Genomic DNA, 21,980 nt, shown 5'->3' on the forward strand with positions numbered 1-21,980 from the left:
CAGTTCTACTGAAGTTCAGTCTAATAGGTAGTTTTTACAGTTTCCTATAGCATGTGTCAAATTGAAAAAACACTTTTAAAGGGTCACAGAGTTTACTCAAAGCCATATTTGCTTTGAGGGGTGTGACTCTGAGAATGTGAAATGGTGTTAACTTTATAATACAGATGCTCTGTGTACCTGTATTATGCATGATATTTAAAATGTTATGCATAAGTGAGTGTACCTAACTACTGGTATGATTAGCTTCTTGCTCATAGGAATTGAGGTAATCTTTCATATGTTTAATCAAGTTACAGAAAAGCTCATAATTCAGAAAGTCTGACAACAGAAATAAATCCAGCGTCCTTTTTAATGTTTCAACTAGGTAGTATTTCTTTTTTGCTCTCCTTAGCTGAGCTTTGCGGTGGTAAGAGCAGTGCATGCTTAGCTACATTAGTATGGTGAGATCTTCTGATACAAACAGAAAAATGACTGTATGCAGAATGGGCACTAGAGAGGAAATTGATTGCATCTTTACTGCAAATAGTCAGCTTTTTTCTACACCAAATCATGTGTTTTATAGTTGAACCATCTGAAAGCAAAATTACCCATCCTTTTAAATAACAGCATAAACCTTTTGCTAAGAAAATGCTTCAAGAGCTAGAAGTGAAACAGCTACAAGAGAGGAAAATTTAGTATGTTTGATGGATTCAAATTCATTGAATCTGTACAAGGAAGGATGCATATTTTTCATCAATAACCAACCTTCGCTTAAGAAGCAGTAACTTAGAGATTTATCAAATATTGTAAAAGATTAGCTGCTTTTATTTAAGCAGCATCAACTAGTAAATACTGGCATTTTGCCTTTTTCCTGCTCCACATCGCTGCTGCTGTCCAGTACCTTGAAAGGAAGTAAGATTCTGCATTGTGGGAGAAAAAATATGCTTAAGTCAATACAAAGAAGGAGGTAGGAGGTTTGTTTATAAGGATAAAATAGTGCATAGGATTCTTTTAATTTCTTTCCCAAATACAGGTTGTTCATGCTTCAGAATTATTTCTAGTTTTGTTTTCTGCTTGTGACTTACCTTACTGGTATCTTGTAAACACCGCAGGTGATCAGCTGATGAACTAAGAAAACTACTGTAGATGAAGTGCTCTTGAAGGCTGTGCCAAGTTCCACTTATGGCACTTTGTTATTATCTATTTTGGGACTTATGAACTGCTAATGTGTTATCTATACATATGTAATAGCAACAGTTGTAATGAATACTTGCTTAGCATGTGGGATTTCAAAGCAGCCTGTGGAGCATTTGAGTTCAGTGTTTCTAGAGGCAAACAAATTGTGCAGTCTGTCTGTGGTTATAGACGGGAGTTACGGATGCAGACAGGTCAGAGTGATTCTGCGGAAACACCATGCAAAAAGGATGTCACTACATATGCATGAGTTGTACGAAGATGTTACTGGCAGCACAAATTCTGTGTAATTTTTAATAATGAAAGTGAGAAATGTTAAACACTTGCATACAGTGGTAACAGTACCGTCTCAAGAACTCCTTGTTGCACCATAACTCTGCTTAGTGGTAGAAGAACCTTGGCCAGGCATTTGAATTCCTTTTAGATCTCCTTTTCTGACTGGATTTTCATATTTCATTCTGCTTTACCTGTTCACCAGATACTAGAACATCTCAGCAGTGTAAGGCCAATTAAGACAGTTTCAAAGAATGTTCTGGGACTCAATTATAGAAAATTGGTGGAATGTAAAGCCTGTTTGGCTGGTATGTGTATATTTTTATATGAAATAGTTGAGGCTAACAGAAATTTTTAAATGTAGGCTTGATTATTTTTTAATTGCTAAACAATGCAGTAGTGAGCAAAAAGAAATTTGAAAGGAACAAGAATTGTATACACACATTTAAATTCTAATTAAATTACCATATACTTTTAATACAAAGAGAAATTATTATAATGAGCTGTTTTGTCATTCTTATAAGCAAGACCATAGAAAACATCCTAAAATTTGTAAGGGTTCATAACATTTTTACTAAATAATAACATAAGTCCAAATTTTAGAAAATTATGTATGCTTTACTGAGCTTTTTTATTAGGCTCAGGCTGTGATACTCTTCATAAATACGTAGGCATTTTGAACAGAAATACTGAGACTGCTTTATTGGTATAGCTAGGAATGCTGCTCTGAGCTTCTGAAATCACAGTACTGTAAATGTAGCAGCCAGTGTGTTCATTAATATGGGTCACAATCACCATATTACCCCATCGTACTGCGGCTTGCTTTCGCTTCATGTGTGTTGTCGGATGCATTCTTTCTCTTCTCGAACTCTGTTCTCTTTGGAATTGAACTTGGAAAGGTGTTTTCACAAATTCTTCATCCCTTTTGTTCTTCCATGTCTGTTCTTCGTGGAGGTGCCTACTGTAGCTTGATGGAGGAGTAAAAGGTGGTGACAATTGGAATTACTTGGAGGAGTTAGGCATAGGATGTGGAGTTCTGCTGTTTGAAAGATGATTTCTGAAGGCTTTTCTGTACCCCAAAGTGAATGGCTTAACTCAAGATGAACTTTTCCTCTCAAACTTCTTGATTACAGCAGATAGAAAAAGACTGAAACTTGTTTGTTCCACAGGCTGATAAAGATGATGAGTACTTCTTTCTTCGTTCAGGTACCCGAGAATCAGCAGACTGTAATTCAGTTGGGAAAGCTAATGACTTGTAGATACCCAAATAGGCTGGTGATAGAAAAACCGTATTTTGTCTGTTCATCAAACTAAAAGATACGTGCCGCTGTCACCTCTCTTCATTTGATAAAAATAAATGTAAATCAAATGCACCGACCCTATATTCAGTTGAATTCGCATTCTTGTTTTCTGAATTGAATGAATGTAATATTTCTTATAACTAACATTACTGATTCTCTTTTAGTTCTGCCTATGATAACGTCAACAAAGTTCGAGTTGCTATAAAGAAAATCAGTCCTTTTGAGCATCAGACGTACTGCCAGAGAACTCTGAGAGAGATTAAGATCCTACTGCGCTTCAGGCATGAGAATATTATTGGAATAAATGATATTATCAGAGCTCCGACTATTGAGCAAATGAAAGATGTGTATCCTTTCAAAGTTTTAAGTTATTTTGTGTAGTCAGTGACGGTTGCTGCCTTCTCTGTTTTGATTATTTCTTCCTCTTCACCCTCTTCCTTACTGAGTTTTAATAAAGTTGGCTTCTGTTATTGTAAATTGAAAGGGAAGTTCATAGTGTTTGATCTAGTTTATAGGTACATAGATAGATTTGATATATAGGTGAACACTAGTTTTGTTTGTTCTTTTTCAGAATAAGAAAAAAATTTGAATTTCTGTCTTCCAAGGCAGAGAATTCAACACTGTAGAGATAATTTAGTTTAGTCACTTGATGCTAAGACTATATTTGCTCCTAACAGAGCTGTTGTTAGAACTGATGGCTTTGAGGAGAAAATAAAATGGCCAAACTCTGCTATAATTGTCTAAAATTTTCTTAAAGAATAGAATGGATACATCTTGAGGGGAAAAAAATTTTAAAATAGAGCAAAACACAACACCCAGTTTTGCAGTGCTGCTTGCATATGTGAAAAGTCTGAAACTGCACATGGGCAGGTAAATGTGCTTGATTAATATATGCAAATCTGTCCTTTTTGTTATACTAATTGTTCTTTCATGGGAAACTTGTTTTTGTATACATATGACTTCATGTGGATATCTAACATACATAGCAGGCTTAGCTGGGAGACTCTACCTGAGATACAAGGCCTAGTTTAGAGTCAGCCAGCTTAATTTCCCCAAGTCCATGTGCATCAGTTCCTGCTGGTTTTGTGGGTCTTTGCAGATGTCTGCCCAATAAAAGGCATGAGTGCATGCAGGCAAAAATTGAATCTAGGTGAAATGTTTTCACTCCATAAATTATCAATATATTATTTGAGTTCAATGGGTCTTATGTGGGGTTCTGAGGTTGCCTTTCTGTGGCCATTTTGACTAATGTAGGTACGTACTGCTTGTGAAAAGATGTCCAAGTTGTGTGATCCAATCTGAATATCCAGAGGAGAGGATAGGAATGCCCAACCGTAATGACAATTGTAGTGTGTTTTCACAAAATCCTATTTCGGTGAAAAGTGATGATGGAACTACACCCCAGGGGTTTTGCAGCCAAATTGAATTAAGGGGGGGGAGTTTTACTTAAGTCATTCCTACCAAAGCAGAAAAAGAAAAATCCCTGTTCCTTATGTTCATTTCAGTCTTGGGGGGGAAAAAAAAAAAACCTTCTGACTGAAAATATTAGTAAATATTAGTATTTAATTTTGGTAAGCAAAGGACTGTTGTGTTGAATGTAGCATAATAAGTACATAGTAAAGGAGAACAACATCTGAATTTTTGAAGTGGAGAGGTGGCAGAGAAGACTGATCAGAAATGATCAGACCTTCTACCTTCATGCTTTTATGCAACTAGAAGCAAGTATCTCAGAAGCTTATTACTCATTAAACTAAAACAGTCTTTATTTCTTGGCAAGCACGATAGCAATCTGATCATATTAAGATTCCAATAAAAGTCAGGCTCTAATATAAAGAAATAGAGGTTTATGATTATTAATTTGAGAGGACCACATGCTGGTGCCTCTTAATTCTGTAAAGGGCTGCATCATGTAATGGGATTGATTTGATTGAAAACTTGTAAAGGAAGAAGTAGCTACATAGTTTCATCATTGTCATGAAACAGACAAATAAGAGAGAAAAATTGCTATAGAAGTTTCATTGGGTGCTGTATGTTGGTATCTAACGTGACACCACATTTGTTTTGCTGCCTTACATCTGATGCCTTACAGATACATTGTGCAAGATCTTATGGAGACAGATCTTTATAAGCTCTTAAAGACTCAACACCTCAGCAACGACCACATTTGTTATTTCCTTTACCAGATTCTGAGAGGGTTGAAATATATCCATTCAGCTAATGTGCTTCATCGTGACCTCAAACCTTCAAATTTGCTGCTTAACACCACTTGTGATCTCAAGGTTAGTTGAAATTATTTACAAATTTTGCTCCCATGGTCTTCATAAACTAGCTGCTATAACCATGAATGTGGTTTTGTTACTGGGGATTAATGTAATTTTTTTTATCCTGGAAAGATTGCCAAAACATTATTGGTTTTGATAAAATAATTAAGATTTGAGTGACTAAGAACTGACTGTTATGCCATTTTAATGAGTGCACCACTGTTTCCATCTGGAGGCTGAGTTTGAAACAACCTCTTTGAAAGCTAGGTGAAAATACTTATCTGAAGCAGAATTGTGTTTACCTAGAAAGTAAACTCAAAACTGTGTATATTTAAAGTCTTGGTTTCTCTGTTAATTGTTCATTGTTGGAAAAGGACTTCATACTAATGGGAAACTAAAATGGCATCTGAAATTCAGTGCTGATTAAATGCACAGCAATTACTTGGAGAGAGAATGTTCCTAATTTACATTTCCAGTGATGGGCTCTGTACTAGTTAATACTACAGAAAGATGATCTTAGAGCTGTTATGATTCTTGGAAAATGTCAGCTCAATGCTTAGTGGCATTCAGTAAAGCAAACCAAGTGTGAAGAATTAGAACAGAAATAGAGAATAAAACAGAAAACATGCCATTCTATAACTTTGTGTTGGTTTTGAGTCCAGGTCTGTGTGATCATAGTTATCACACTTCTCCCTATAATATGCTTTTAAAATGGATAGCACTTCAAAGTATTTCTCTCCATATCAGGAAGAACTATTTAGCCTAGGTCTCCTCTGCTGGAAGATACTGCTTGAGGAAAAGAAAGAATACAGTAGAATTTGATAAAATTGTTAGTGGCATAGGGAGGGTGAATAGAAAACAGTTATTCACCATCTTTACCTATTAAAAAGGCTGGGGGGGGGAATGAAAGGAGCAGGTGGTGTGCTCAGAGTGAGAGGACATGGTAGTTAACTGACAGCGTTGTTAAGCTGTGGAATTTGGTACCACAGAGCACTGTAGATACTACAGATAATGTGACTTAAAAAAAACACCAAGCAAGTTAGTAGAAGGAAAAGCCATTAAATGCTACCTCTGGTTTAGAGTCCCATGGTGGCAAATCCATGGAAGATGAGATATACTAGTAGAGAAGCATTGTTCCCTACTACACTTTATGTTATGTTTTTGCTGTTGGCCACTAATGGAGTGAGATTACAGAATTTACGTGATTTTGATCTGATGTGGTACAACTGTGTTTGTTGCATACTGTTGCACCTAATTACACTTTGGTTTTTATAGTAGCTCTAGCTTTCTCATTTAAAAAAAAACCCAAACAACAAAACAAGCAAAATGAAAATACCCTCTTCAAAATGTTAACCAGTTGCTAGCCGTACAAGTTTGTCACAGTTCCAAGAAAAGTCCTTGCTGTTCATATGCTGGTCCCTTCTAAATACTGGCTACACAATCAGTTTGCTTTACATTCCCACTGCTACTTGTCAGCTTTTCCTAATGCATGGTGCTGCTGGACTGGTCACCTGTGACTCTTGCTATGGGATTTCAGCAGCTGCTATTACATCAGGTCCCTTCAAGGCATTAATTCCTTCATGAAAGAAAGGGAGTAAAATCTGTGATGACTGTGCGATAGACGAAGGAAAGAACAGTTCGAGTGTAGCTCTGTGTTATATGCAATTAAAGGCAATAAAATAATAAAAGGCAATGTTTTAACACAAGTAAGATGGTCATGAGAAAGAAGGTAAGCTGACTGTATGGCAAAATAATACAATATGACCTTAGTGGGTACTGTTACAATTTCTTTAAAAGATTTTAAAAACAGCATCCCACTGCAATATGTGCTTCCTAGTGCAGAATATGGTAGCCTGTATGACAAAGCATATGCTTTTTCATAACCTGAAGGGAACTCTGGTGTTATATTAATACCACATCTAAAGTTTAAACAACAGAATTAGAGAGAAAACTAGTACATGTTAGGCTTTGTCTGATAAATGCTGAACTTGTACTGACTTGGATTTTTTAGGGCCGTTCTGCAAGTCTGTGTGTCAGCTATGTGCATGCTTAGGAGGTTGATTATGGTACATAAACTCAAAACACAGCATACTGTGAAAATGAACAACTTAAAATCACTCTGTCAGAAGAAGGAAAATAGAAAGTTTGTTCATCTTCAGTGGTAATGCTGTTAGCTTCTTTCTTTAATGGCGTTATGAGAGCGAGCTGTTGACCTCATCTGGAGCTGAGAGTCCTACAGGTTGTAACAAGAACTCCTCCTTTCTTCTCCCTTAAACGTGATCTTGACCTCTGGATCATAGATTCCGTTTCCAGGAAAGAAATGTATGAGTCTGTATTTGTCTGTGAACCCTATAGCTTGTCCTAAGCAGCTGAAAGGCTCAGGGCAAAAGTGTGGAACCTAAAGCTGTTTCTATTTCCTTAGGCTATGCTACAGAATTAAATAAGACCCTAAATATGACTTACCACATAGTGAGTGAAAGTTTGTGAAAGTACATCATTTGACTTAACTACTGTCTCTTGTTATATATTTTCAGTGAAAGATTAGATTTGAGAGTCCATGAAAACTACTGCCTTGGAATCTCTCTCCAGTGAGAGTCCTGGGTAGTAAAGATACTGGTCTTCTCTTTTGCAGCCTGGCATCTTTCCCATGAATGAGATTAATGTATACTGACATGCTACAGGCTGGAATATACTCTAAAATGTTATCTAACATTTTTAGAAATGTTTTCACATGTTTTTGTGATTATCTACTTCCAACAATTTGACCTGTTTTCCAGTTCTGTAAATGAAATAAATAAAGGGTTCAATAGGCTTGAAAGGAAGACGATGAGAGGGGGGTTGGTTTTTTTGAGGAAAACAGCAAGTTTATTGTTTGTTTCAGATTTTACCTGTTACTCTAGAGATGCAACTGTTTCAACTAACACGTTATTGTTAACAACTAAACTTAATGGAAGCCTCTATTTTTCCTTTTATACAAACATATACATACACACGCACAGACTACTCAATGATACAACTTCAGATATTTCAGTGTATGAGTAGCACTGTTGAGTGTCATTTCATTTGCGTAGTAAATGGTCATATGTGCATGATCCTCATAAATCTTCCCATCTGCTTGATAGCTTCGTCCAATTTAAAAAAAAAAAAAGCATACTTAATACTGATTACAAGAACATTGTTTTCGATAAGTGGAAGCTAATTATGTAAATACGATGCTGGCATTTTATTTATTTATTTAGTAGGGAAGTCATTCCTTCTCCCTTTAGTAGCATCTGTTCTGTCTCTCCAAGGCATGAAGCACTGACTGACATACCTGGGTCTTTCATTATGCACTTTTTTATTCTCTGCTATGACTTAGTCAAAATACCAAGAAAATTTTGTCTGTCATTATGTTGTTCTCACAGACTCCTTCTTCCTTTGTTTTAGTTCTGATGGAGAAGCCTACCTTCTTCTGGTGCTTTGACTTTTACCAGTTATTATTTGAACAGGCATAGTGGACCTGCAATTTCCTTCCCCTGTCTTAAAATGGGGTAGCTGCTTTGTTAAATGTGTTCTGTTGCCACAGGGCATGAACTGTCTGCCCTTACCAGGGTACAGTCGGTCTCTGTGCTTCGTCCCTTACACCCAGGACTTGAGGCAGAATGCTGGCCTCTCTACCTTCGTCTTTTATTCTGCTCTGCTCATGCTCCTGGTCAGCTCTACAGCCGGTGAAAACACTGCTAACAGCCAAAAGCCTCTTTCTGGCAGCTTCAACCTTGATGCCTTTCTCACTAATGGTGTTTCTTCTCTGCTTAACCTGTTTCTGCTGTAGCAAGCAGGGGTTTTTGTTGTTTTAATGATCTCTCTTTGTCATTAATCTTCCTTTCCATCCCATGTGCATTTTTCTACTTGACTTGAGAGATTCACATATACCTTCTGTTACTCACTTTTTTCTCCCCACTGTGGACCCGAGAGTGTCTTTCTTATTTTGTCTTAATAGTAGCAGATCATAGCACTTTGCTTCTGTGTAATAGTATAATTCTGCACAAGTCTCCTTGCCTCTAGCTTTTTGCTGAGGTTAGTAGGTAGAGGTTACAACAGTTTTGTCTGCCTGCATAATTATTTTCTGAAGTCCATAAAGCTATCCTTTACAGTTCCTTCACTTCTGTCTTTACAGGAGACTATTCTGATTATTTGTACTGATTTTCTTTATGTAACCTGCTAATTGCACACAAGGCAGCTGCTCTGTTTCCATAGCCTGGGAAAATCTTGACATGCTTAAAAGGGTTATTTTTTGTTTTGTTTTCTAAGGATTCAGGGTTTGGGGAGGGTTTAATATGTATCTAAAGTCACAGGAGTCATCCCATGCAGCCTGGCTTATGAATTTCGTTGTTGCCTTTTCTTCAGTCCCTCTGTTTAACAGTCGGCTGCTGAATCTTGTCTTTCAGACGTAGCTTTTAGTCAGCGGAATCACTACTTCTTCCTTAACTGACCTATCAGTTGCTTCACAGGCTGTCCCTCCAGGAAAAAAAAGGAGTAGGTTGCCAGGGTACGATGAGGTTTCTGCGTTTTTGGTAGGATTATCCATTACAGTCTTTACTGACTGCAACATATTACTTCACATTTTCAATATAATCAGTGTACACAATTAACTATCAGAGAGTAAACTATTATAAAACGTATGCATCAGAGGAACCTCCTAACTGTTTGCCAGTCCTACATTTGATGCCTTGTTTTCCTGAGAGTACATATTCTGTCATACAAATACACTTTGTGTGGAAATTGATCAGTATCATAAACTGGTATTTGTTTGGTGGTAGCAAAAGCATATGAACCTGTCTAATGTGCCGCTGAACGAGCTTGCCATTTACCTTTTGGAAGGTAAGAAAGGAACAGCTGCTGTACTCCAGAACACTGTCTTCACATTTTCAGTTCTCTTAATTCCTCTCAGGAATAGCTCTGAAAGCCATGGAGCCTCCTTATCAGAGTATAGATAAAAAACACTTTTTCCTTTTTGCTGAACTCACTAGTCTAGATCAGAGTTTATTTCTCTTTTCATGGTTAGCTAAAACTACTTTCCTGATGCAAGGTTGAGAAGTATTTTCTTGTGGGTTGTTTGGGTTTTTTTTAAGCTCATACTTCCTTCAGCAAACTATAATCTCTCCAGTCTACCATTATCTCATGATTGAATAGGATGTTTCTCGTGCAAAGATGCAGTTATGATGGCAGCTTTTATAAAAAGGGATATTGAACTTTGCTACAGATGTGTTGGTCAGTAATTTTGTTTTCTGGAAATCTTAATCTCTTTCTCTTGTCATTTTTTGGTAAATTTCTAACGACGGGTTAGAGCAGTATGTCTTGCTACCTGTCTGGCAGAGAAGGTGTTAAGTAAGCCCATAGCGGAACATAAATTGTGCACCAGGAACATCTTTTTTTCCCAGACCATTTATTCTTCCTGACCCCTGCATAACCTAATCAAATAGTCTGTACTTAATCCAAAACATTTTTCTTAACCATTGTACAATAGTTTTTTTCTAACAATATAGGTTACCATCACTGTATTTGTAGGTGTTACATCATAGGTTGGGGAAAGATGAATTAGTAATGTTGTAGTATTGGAAGCTGTATGTCTAATATACCTAATATACCTTTTTTTTATATAATTTCTTGAAAACCAGATTTGTGACTTTGGACTGGCTCGTGTTGCAGATCCAGATCATGATCACACAGGATTCTTGACAGAATACGTGGCCACACGTTGGTACAGGGCTCCTGAAATCATGCTGAATTCTAAGGTAAGAACCACAGTGTACTACTACAGTGCTTCTGTCGCTGATTATTCACTTGTGAGTACCAATTTTGCTTCCTCCCCCCCGCCTCCCATGTTTTTAGGATCAGAATGCATGCATAGTCTTGAGGAAATGTGGTAGTGGATTTGTAGATCACCTAGTTCCAGCACTCCTGCCATGGGCAGGGACACCTTCCACCAGATGAGGTTGCTCAGAACCTCATCCAGCCTGGCCTTGAGCACTTCCAGGGATGGGGCATCCACAGCTTCTCTGGGCAATCTGTGCCACTGCCTCACCGCCCTCTCAGTGGAGTTTCTTCCTAATATCTAATCTAAATCTTCCCTCTTCCAGTTTAAAGCCATTGCCCATTGTCCTATCACACCACGCCCCTGTAAAAAGTCCCTCCCCAGCTTTCTTGTAGGCCCCTTTAGGTACTGGAAGGCTGCTCTAAGGTTTCCCTGGAGCCTTCTCTTCTCCAGGCTGAACAACCCCAACTCTCTCAGCCTGTCCTCGCAGCAGAGGTGCTCCAGCCCTCGGATCATCTTCGCTCCAACAGATCCATGTCCTTCTGGTGCTGAGGACCCCAGAACTGAAGGCAGTGCTCGAGGTGGGGTCTCACCAGAGCAGAGCAGAGGGGCAGAATCCCCTCCCTCGACCTGCTGGTCACACTGCTTTGGATGCAGCCCAGGCTATGGTTGGCTTTCTGCGCTGCAAGCGCAGAATGTATAATGAGGCTGAATCTCATTCTGAAGGCATGTGATCTTTGTTGTGTGTCAACCTTAATTGCATTCCCCTAGTCTTAATGAAATCATCCCTTTGGGTTTTTTATACTTGGAATTATTCTTACATTCTTCTATGGCTGTTTTAAGGTGTATCCAGTCCCTGTGGTGTCAGTAATGTAATATCCTTCATAACCTTTGCATTAGTTTCTACAGCCATATGCTTGTTAGCAAAATACCTCCATGACATCTGTGTCTGTGTTTTATATTCCTTGAAGACTTTGTTATTTCTGTAGGATTACTGCTTCATTGGTTGTAGGATTTGATTTGTTGTGGCAATGGTGTGTCTAATGCACTTGTAGAAAATAGCCATCTGGCCAATCAAGGGTTTTTTTCCAGCTTCTTGTACTTTAAACTCGCATTGAGACCATAAACATAGGACAACTTGACCTTATTTCTGGATATCCACAGACATGTATCAGCAGCTCTTACAAGAAAATGTTTTGTGTGTTTCTTAAGAGGTGGTCAACTTAAAATTTCCTGGACTATAGCCTGATTCCTTTTAGAATTACAGTACCTTGAAAACAAATGGTCAAGTGATCACATCCTGAGAAGCTGATGCCAAGGTGGCTGTGGCTTCAGCAAAGTTACTGGCTTTTGTTGAAAGCTCCCTGCTAATAGGAGGGGGAGTAGTGGGCAGCAGGCTGAGGGAGAGTAAGGCAAGGGAGCGTACGGGGCTAGGGGTTCCTGTGGTAAGCTTGCCCCTGGGTTACCCAGGCACTAGTGTAACTAGCGTGCCTCTGAATAAAAGCCTTTTCTTATGGATGACACAGGTTATCCGGACACATGAACATAAGGCTATTTGTTCCGTTCTTCTTATATGCCATTTACTGTTGGCCTTCTCACATCGTCTTCACTACTTACTTACCTGTTGTGTTTTACAAATCGTCTAACCAACAATCTGTTTTGCCCTTTCACTCCTCTGCTGAAGGCTTCTAGCTTATGTGGTATTTACATCCTTTTAGGAAGAAGGATGGCTGTTTTTCACATGTGTTTAGCATACTGTTAGGAGCTATGGAATTAAGAAGAATAGCTTGTTTCCAAAATTCATTAGCTTAAATTTTCTATAAAATTAGGGCTGTCTCAAAAATTTGCAGTTGGTAATATACTTAGCTAAACTTAGAGAATCGTTTTGGAAAAGCACATCTAGCATACTTCACTTCTCGCTGCCCCTTTGAAGTAGTGTTTTGATATACAATTCTTAATTATTTCATTCTGTACAGAAAAACCAAACAGCACGAACAAGCATGACTCATCTAAAAAAAGTAAAGATTTATTTGCGTGCGCTTTCACAATTTACTAAAGTAACATGTTGCTGCAATTATGCAAAAATTTCTTTGACAAAAATGTGCTTTCACTTTACTTGCAGGGTTACACCAAGTCTATTGACATCTGGTCAGTAGGCTGTATTCTGGCAGAGATGCTCTCTAACAGACCTATCTTTCCAGGAAAACACTACCTTGACCAACTTAATCATATCCTTGGTAAGCTTTATATAAAAGTAGCATTTCCACATCCATCTGTGTCTCCATCATTTCTACCTGCTAGACTAGTCTTGGTCCCTCATTTCTTTCTCTTGTTGGTCAGTGTATAACGTATGGATCTGTAGGTGTATCATCTGTTCCCTGTAGTTATTTCTGCAGTGATTTCTACAAAAAATCATTGATTTGAGGGGCAACTAGAGGATACTTACCAATTTATTTACTACAGCAGCAGAGATGTTTTTAAAATAAATAAAAAAAAGCTCAAATATACTATTAGGACCAGGTCAAATATTTTAAAACATTTGTATAGATACACCACTTAATTGGATCTTTTAAACAGATTACTGATCATTAGAAAACTTAAATGCATTTGTTTGTTTACAAGAAAAAATAAACCTTTTTAGTAAAGGTTTCTAAAAAAAGTCTGAGGTATTCTGTGCTCTTAAAACATTTAGTCTGAAATCTTCTTCCCAGAAGTTTTAATACTGAGTTTTAGCAAATGTGATATAACCATTTTAATGTGCTTTTCACAGAATGCAGTACTGTTTGTTTGGGTTTGGTTTTGTTTTTTTTTTTTTTTAGGTATACTTGGATCCCCTTCCCAAGAAGATTTGAATTGTATAATAAATTTAAAGGCCAGAAACTACTTGCTCTCCCTGCCACACAAAAATAAGGTACCATGGAACAGGCTGTTTCCAAATGCTGACCCCAAAGGTATTTTATGCTCTAATACATTGTATCAGAAAGTAATGGCAGGGTGGGATTTTTAAAACCACACTAAGTATCTATCTATATTGGAAACAGAACATGCGGGTCCTTTAAAATGGCAGTATAAACGTAACATAAAATCATAAACCAGCCTGAAAGCCTCATACTAGCCTATCTTTTTAAAGCAATTTTTAGTAACTCTAAGATTATATGTTCTGGTGTTTGATCTTTAACTTACATGTAAAACATAAATCATTTTTAAAACCACACTAAGTATCTATCTATATTGGAAACAGAACATGCGGGTCCTTTAAAATGGCAGTATAAACGTAACATAAAATCATAAACCAGCCTGAAAGCCTCATACTAGCCTATCTTTTTAAAGCAATTTTTAGTAACTCTAAGATTATATGTTCTGGTGTTTGATCTTTAACTTACATGTAAAACATAAATCCTAACTCTTGTTATTGTCTTTGAAAGCATGATACATTACTCAAGTACTGAACATAGGCATTGGATTTTGACATAGACATTAAACAAATCTTGAACTTTGTTTCTAAAATCAAATACGAGACATACTGCATTCAGCAATAAGCAGCTAGTTTGTGCAGACTGCACATCGGTTCTAGATCAAGCAGGATGATATCAGTCAAAGCATGGTCCTTAGACAGTATGAAAGGTTAAAATTTAATGGGGTAAAAAATTCAGTTATGATATAAAAGCAAGGAATATAATAATTGTTGCCTTTCTTAACCAGGCTTTAGTAAAGGGCAAATTTTTTTTTTTTTTTTTTGCTAGATAACTGTTAACTTGCCTTTTAAATTCTACTTAATACAGTTTAAGAGTGCTCGTATTCACAGTACAGTGCTCTTTGACCTGCTCTGACACAGTTCATAAGTCACTTTTTTTTTTCAACTGATACAATAATTTACTCTTACTGGATATGATCAGGTACTGAACTACCATGTCATCTGATTTCTGCAGATGGAACTGCATAGAGCTGATTATCCTTATCATTGAGAGAAACAGCAGTGATTTATTCTGCTTTCATAATAGTGCTCATCAATGTGAGAATTTTTACCGTGGGCTTCTGACAGCTCAAATTGTAGCAATGCTGATATGCTTAGCTGCTAGGGAAACATGCCATTTGCATGACTTCTGCAACACCTTTTCATCTAAGCCTTCAGAGTAGCTTTGACAGAGCAGTTTTCAAAAAGCTGTTTGTCAATCATTTCAATAAAAAGCATTGTGCACAACATGCTTTAGCATGGCGTGAGCATGTGAGTTGCCAGCGTTGAGAAAACCGCATCAAATATTTAATGTTAACTGCTGTGCAAGTTTGCAGCTTTTTCAAGCTGCCATTGAATGCACTGGTAAAGTTTTGTCTCTTCTACAGTGCTTGGTATGCATCTCATCCTGATGCAAAGCTATACAGCTACTTTGCTGCAGTAAGAAGCCTCTATTAAAGTTCTGTGTCATAAATGATGTGGTGAGGAGAAGAAATGGAATGGAATTTAGGATACTGCAGATATCTTTGGGCTTCTTGGTACTATAATAATTCTGTTTTCTTGGAAAAGCAAAATGTGTTACAATCAAAGTAGCTGAGCAATTGCAGTAACTCTGACTTGTAACATTTGTCCAGAATTTCAACAGACCTCACTCTCTCTCTTGCTGGATCTTTAAGTTCTCTATGGATTTTTTTATGAGTTGCCTTCAACAGATTTTGCCTGAATCTCATGAATATTAATATATTTTCATCTTAGCTGGAGAGTATCTTCTGGGCTGCTAGTTATAGTAGAATAGTTCACTGTGATGATCTAGAACTCCTGATGGCTTCTGGATGCCATTTTCGTCAGTAAACCACCAAGTTTTCTTTTCATAATAAGAACATACTCTTGATTACTTATTCATTTTGAAAAAGCTCTATCTTGGTTTGGATTTTTGGCACAAAAATCCAAAGCATCTATTTGAGTCAAGAAAAAGCCTGATCTATTCAATTTCTGTGGCAGTTAAAAACAGATTGTACCATAGAGTTTTATGCTTTTCTTCCCTCAACATTCATTCTGGTGCTGAAGAGCCTTTGAAAGCCTGTACCTCTGTTAGACCAGACCATGCCAAAGGCAACTGTAACCAAGGAGCGCCAGTAAGATGGGCAGGCAAAGATACTCTGCCCAAGTTACAGGAAGCAATCTGCTGTTTCTTTACTGCTACTACAGCTGGGGAACTCCAGATGTGAATTGAAATTAGTACAAAACTGAAGAGTATTTTCGGTGCAATATCAGCATTTGTAACACTTTTGTACTTTGGAGTGCATATTAAACTCTTGCTCACTTTTTTCCCCTCTTAGCACTTGATTTGTTGGATAAAATGTTGACCTTTAATCCTCATAAGCGGATTGAAGTGGAGCAAGCTTTAGCCCATCCATATCTGGAGCAGTATTATGATCCAAGTGATGAGGTAAAGACATTGTTAAAATGTAAATGTTAATTAAATGATGCAACAGGTTATTTTCTTCATTAGTTTAAGAGCAGTGTTTCTACTGCTGTAATGGAGTTGGAGAATTAATTGCGTCAATTTACCAAAATTTTGTGTTTCTGTTCTAGTACACTTTGGAGGTGCAACACCATAGATAGATGCTAAGGTGTACTCTCCTGAAAGTGGAACTTCTCAGCTCATAATGTCTGAGAGAAAGGAGAATAACTGAGTTTGCCATCAGATTATGCATTTAAAGTCACCAAATCTGAACTCACTGTAGTTTAGTATACAATTCTGAAGAGATTTCAGGTTACTTTGGTGAAGAAGTAGGGGAGGAGGAAATAAGCTAGTTTTCCTTAAGGGACAGGTATGTTTATTCCAAGAAATACAAATGTTTCAGATAATTTTTCTTCAGGTAGATACTAAGTTATGACCTTTTAACAAATATTTTAACTTGTAGTTTAGATTTGAGTAGTACTTACTATGGTTTGATTTAAAATTTGGTAAGCTAATATATAAAGCACACAAAGGACTAATAGAATGAGTTCTTCCTTGAAAACTGTACAGTGTTAGATATTTTTGTGAAGCACATTTTCAGAATTTTTTCCCCCGTACAAGGACTACATGAAATTCAACAGAACAGTAATATTAAAGTAATAATATTTATTTATATTATTAAGCCTGTAGCTGAAGCACCCTTCAAGTTTGATATGGAGTTGGATGACTTGCCGAAGGAAAAGCTGAAAGAACTGATTTTTGAGGAAACTGCTAGATTCCAGCCAGGATATCGATCTTAAATTGTGCATAGGTAAAGTTACAATACAAAACCACTTGGGCAGGGGGAAGAATTTTGGAACTTTGTTACCACTAGTGAAATGTGAAACGTACCTTTTCTGTTGATACGATAACTAGGTGGTAAAGGATAGCTTTATGCTTATTCATTTGACTTCAGTCCTATTCTGTTATTGAAGAAACAGTTTAGTTTTGTCTACAACAGTGAAGTGTCTACAGGGAATCCAGGCAATTGTCTGAGATATTTACCTTGGTTTTAGGTTACATGTAAAGAAAAATAATTACATTTAAATAGTGCTTCTCAGAATAAAAGCTATAATAACACTTTGAAATGCAAATTTTATTCAAAAAAACATTTTAAGGGGGCAATTTTCTTCATATATTACAGACTGTTTTGTCATATGGCTTCAAATGTTTTTTTTTAAAAAAACTTCTGTAAATGTAATGTGCAGAGGAGAAAGCTCTTAAATTATTTCAAAAGGGGGGGGGGAGACCCATGAAGTTTCAGTATGATTTAACTTCAGTTTTAAGTACCTCCAAAATAATGTGAGTAAATAAGAATTGGTATCTAAGTATTCATAAATTAGTTATGAATAATCCTCCAAATCTTTTGAAGATTTAAAATCTGAATTTAAAATGTAGTGCGCTGATATTCACTGTCTCTCTTTTTTTTTTTTTTTTTTTTTTTTAAATCAATGAACTTAACTGGTCTTCATATACCACGAGGCTTGCAAGTCTCAGCAGTTTCATACAAAACTGGTCAAATACTGACTTGAATAATTTTTATAATACTCGTGAAACTTCTGTGATACTAATAGCTTAAAGTATCAAAGTTTTGTGACTGGAAAAGAAAAACAAACCAAAGAAGACTGCCTAATCTAGATTGCCTGTTTTATGGTCTTTAAAGTAGTTTCTGTGCTATTCTCCATCAACAGCAGCATTCTACAATCACTAGTTTTCGTTGGCAATTCCAGCAGAAAGGTTAAGTTTTGAGCCAGTGAACTTCCTCACCGCAAGAAACCCATGGCTCTGGTAGCAGTGTGTTAGAAGCTTTGTTGCTTTGCTATAAGCAATAATTCTTCTGCACTAAAAATGGGATTTCAGTTTCTGCATTGCATATACCCCTAGTTTTTTATTTAACGATGAATTCATAGGAAAGAAAGAAAAAAAAAGTGGGGGAAACTTTTGAAAATACAGTTTTTACTTAAATTCACTTGTTGCCACTGGCTTGAATATTCAAATGTATAGAAGCTCACAAATGAAGTAATTTTGATCTTTCTAAATACTGTATTTTGTTATTTAAGTTTACTAGCTAACATTTGAAACTATTTTAATAATTAGAAGTTAGGTAAATCTGAGGTTCACACATCTGGCTCTTACTAGTTGGGCATTGCCGATAGAAATAGACCTGGGACACAGTAGCATGAGTGGTGTTTCTTTCCCACCCGTGTTTTCTGTACAAGAGGCACTAGTGGTACATGTACGCATTCTGGAAGAAAACAACATAAATTTTTAGGAGTAAGATGAAACCTGTTACTAATAGGCCATAGTATCAAAGAAGGGAAAGCAAGTAGCTAACATTGTGGTAAATTGTAGTTTATGATCTCTCCTGCTTGCCTCTCTGTCCAGACCATACTTACCTAGGTTGTATTAGAGATTAAGGGATAAAGGGATTAGGGATAAAGATATCAGTGATCCAGTGCTTAATGGAAATTTCTGGTTTACTCAAAATGTTACCTTTAAATGCTACTATGAAAAGTTGATTTGGCTGACATGATACTGAAATTTAAATATTGTACTTAGCTTGATAATTTGTCCTAGCCACTTGTGGTTAGAATTATTAGCTATTCCACACCACAACAGTTTAAACATAAGTAGCTGGCTTCCTAATGAGGGCTAATAACCCCAGAAGTTAGCTTAAAATGGACAGTAACGGTCTCTTTCTGGGCATTTCTACTCCTCCGACACTCCCGCCCTGTACTTTATCAGCTAGCTCTTCGCAGTGTGTCATTTCTTCCGATTCAAAACTTCCCCCTTGACTGTAGTGTTTGGAATTGAGAAGCAACGTGAAAATAACAGATTCTTCAGACAATCAAGTAATGTACTTCATTCATTAGTTATGATTAATCTTCCTAATCTTTTGAAGATTTAAAATTTTAATTTAAAATGTAATTTACTGATATGCACTGTCTTTGACTTTTTTTTTTAAACATATATTGGTACTGCTGTCTCTGACTCATGGTAAACGTAGTGTACGTAAAGCATAGAGATAAGAAAGCATGCTTGTTTTAAAAGGCGATGTTAAAAATTTCTTCACTGAAATCTGTCTCTGCTCTTTTTTGTAGGACAAGGACTTAAAGGACTGGGCATGCTCAAACGTTGCTGTTCTTCTTCCCAGTTCTTTATTGTTGGTCATGTCTTGTGGCCTCTCTCAGCTTATCCACTAACTCCTTTGAGCCATTCAGGAGGGCAGTTCCTGGTAGTTTTGGCTTTTCATGCTTTCAATGAATCTTTTAAGCCTGAAGAATTGTAATTGACACTCCTATGCGTAATGCCCATTGTTGACCTGTTGCAGTACTGTACTGTAAGTGCACCTACTGCTGGCCGTATTTTAACTGCTTGCTTTCTGGTTTGAAAGATGCAGTGGTTCCTTTCACTCCTGGATCAATATCCAAGAAGATAATTCATTAACCTGTAAGACGTTTACACCATGAACTATGTTTTTCTGACTTTACTGAAGTCACTGGCATTTTTTTTTTTTAGAAAAGCTACTATTCAGGGCACTTTAAGTCAGTGACATCCCAGATTTTTTTTTTGCACTTGCTTTTTAAATAGAAATGGTTAGCATCCAACGGAGTTTATACCATTATACTATGGATTACAGCATAAGTCGTGTTCATGTTAATCTTGCTTATGCACTTGTTTGGGTGTCCTGTGCTGTACATACAGGTATTCTATACAGTGTAAGAGCCACATAGGAACCCAACTTAATTGAATTCATCTAAGAAACATTTTTTTCCATGTATTGACAAAATTTGTACCTTTTTCTCCCTGCCTTTTCTAAAAGAGATCATTTAAAGTTTAACCACGTTGGAGGCATAGTACTTCCAAAGTTCATACCATGTAGTAGTGTTTATAAGACTTGTGCAAAGAGAATGAGTGGCAGCTCGCCAACTTACATTTACTCACCGTGTGGTGGAAGATTAACAAAGAACATAATGGCATGATGACCTAATGGTGAATGCTTTTCTCTGTGGAAGGCATCCATATCTGGTGGCAAGCGAGAAACCAAAATGCGATGTTAATAAACTCAGTCTACATCCTGCATACCAATGAAATGCTTCAAATGAGGATTGATAGTTTTTACATTTGAATCTAATCACTGACATTCAGAATTCTTGCAGAGAGGAACACTGCATCTTTAAATGAGAAAGTTTGATTTTACTTTTGCTCCTACAGCATGTCAGCATCTCAAGTTCATTTCTTGCAACCTACACTATGGTGATTTGTAATCAAGCCTCCATGAGCTCGTGACATGAAGTACTGTTCTGTTGTCAAGTACTATCAAACTTTTCTGATAATGCTGAGTTAGGACAAACCAAACAAAGCTAGCACTAAATAACGTTCAAAATTGTATACCTTTTAATGATCTTTTCAAGTATTTGTTACTGAAATTGTATAATGTGGAGTTTACTAGGTGTTATGTTCCAGTGCAGTGCCTCCTTTTCTTTCCCCACTGCTCTCTGTGGTGAGAAATTTGCCTTGTTTAAAATAATTACTGTGCCCTCGCATGACTGTTAAAGCTTTCTGTGCAAAGATGATTGTCTAAGTGCCACATGCCTATGATTGAGAAAAAAAATAATCTATTGTTACCTCTGAGTTGTGTTCAACTGAAATGCTATTCAACAAATAACTTAGGAAAAATAGTTCTATTTTTAGCTTTTCATATCTCTGCTGTCTTTTTCTCATTTTATTTTGGCAGCAGTGAAGAATGGATTGTATAAAGACTGCTTGCTAATATGAACAAAATGCACTTGTAATTCCTGGAAATAAATTTAAATCTTATATCTTCACATTAACATTAAGAATTAGTTTTTGGTTTCCTCTTGGGTAATGTGTTTGAATGGAAATCAGGTTCAATTGCTACTGTAGTCTATAAGGATGCTTGCTGGTTAATAACTCCAGGCTTCCTCATACTGTTTAGTCTGCTCTTCAAAGAAACCTAGAAAGCCATTAACTTTAGTCTTCAATAGATAAGGGTGCTTACAAGATTCCATTTCAAAATTTTCTTTTTCCTATAGTTTAAGTGTTAGTCTGCCAAAACTAATTTTTAATAAGCAAGGGTTCATCATTAAAGGGCATTTTCTATTAGGAAGTTCCTGTGGTACATAAATCTCTGTTGCGGGGAACATATTAGGAGCATTGTCAGGACACTGCACAAGCGATCATTGAATTGTGGTATGGAACCTATGCTAAAAACATTTCTATAGAAATATGCACTTGACTGTTGATACTAGTGTAGAAATTTATCTTGACATTTCTACACATCTTTACCAAAATGCTTTTCTCACTCAGTTTTGAAAAGTTGAAATATTTCTAGAATCTCTGCTACTTGTATGATCATCATTACTACAGGAATCATGTTTGGCATGGTTGGAAAGATGACTGTTACTGAAATTAGTTTGTACGGCCTCAGTTGTAATTTATTAAGGACGAATGTTGGCAGCTTGCTTCACCCTTCTCTTTCTCAATTCTTTTTTTAATACTTTCTTTAATTTTGGAATTTTGGGGAGGTGTGGACTTACCCTTTGCATTCTGTCTCTCCAAGTAAGAAGCCAAGGGTTTGCTTTACCTAACATCTGGTGCTTTCAGGCTTTCTTCCTTAGCTATTCTTGCTGAATCCAATTGGCATCCATCAGTATCAGTAACCACATTCACCAATCTTTTACTGAATTCAATAAACATT

The 21,980-nt window shown here is 36.8% G+C and overlaps 1 protein-coding gene across 1 annotated transcript; it reads left to right on the forward strand.

The window, feature by feature from the left end:
- Window positions 1-2,906: 2,906 nt before the first annotated feature.
- On the forward strand, window positions 2,907-21,695 carry MAPK1 (mitogen-activated protein kinase 1; the record flags this gene model as incomplete). Its single annotated transcript, XM_009701730.1, has 8 exons — window positions 2,907-3,094; window positions 4,837-5,026; window positions 10,666-10,782; window positions 12,925-13,039; window positions 13,622-13,753; window positions 16,095-16,204; window positions 16,903-17,030; window positions 19,360-21,695. Coding segments are annotated over 7 exons (969 nt in total), but the record flags the coding sequence as incomplete, so codon positions are not given.
- Window positions 21,696-21,980: the final 285 nt, after the last annotated feature.

Source organism: Cariama cristata, unplaced genomic scaffold (genome assembly GCF_000690535.1).
Source record: "Cariama cristata isolate BGI_N322 unplaced genomic scaffold, ASM69053v1 scaffold26296, whole genome shotgun sequence".
NCBI lineage: Eukaryota > Metazoa > Chordata > Aves > Cariamiformes > Cariamidae > Cariama > Cariama cristata.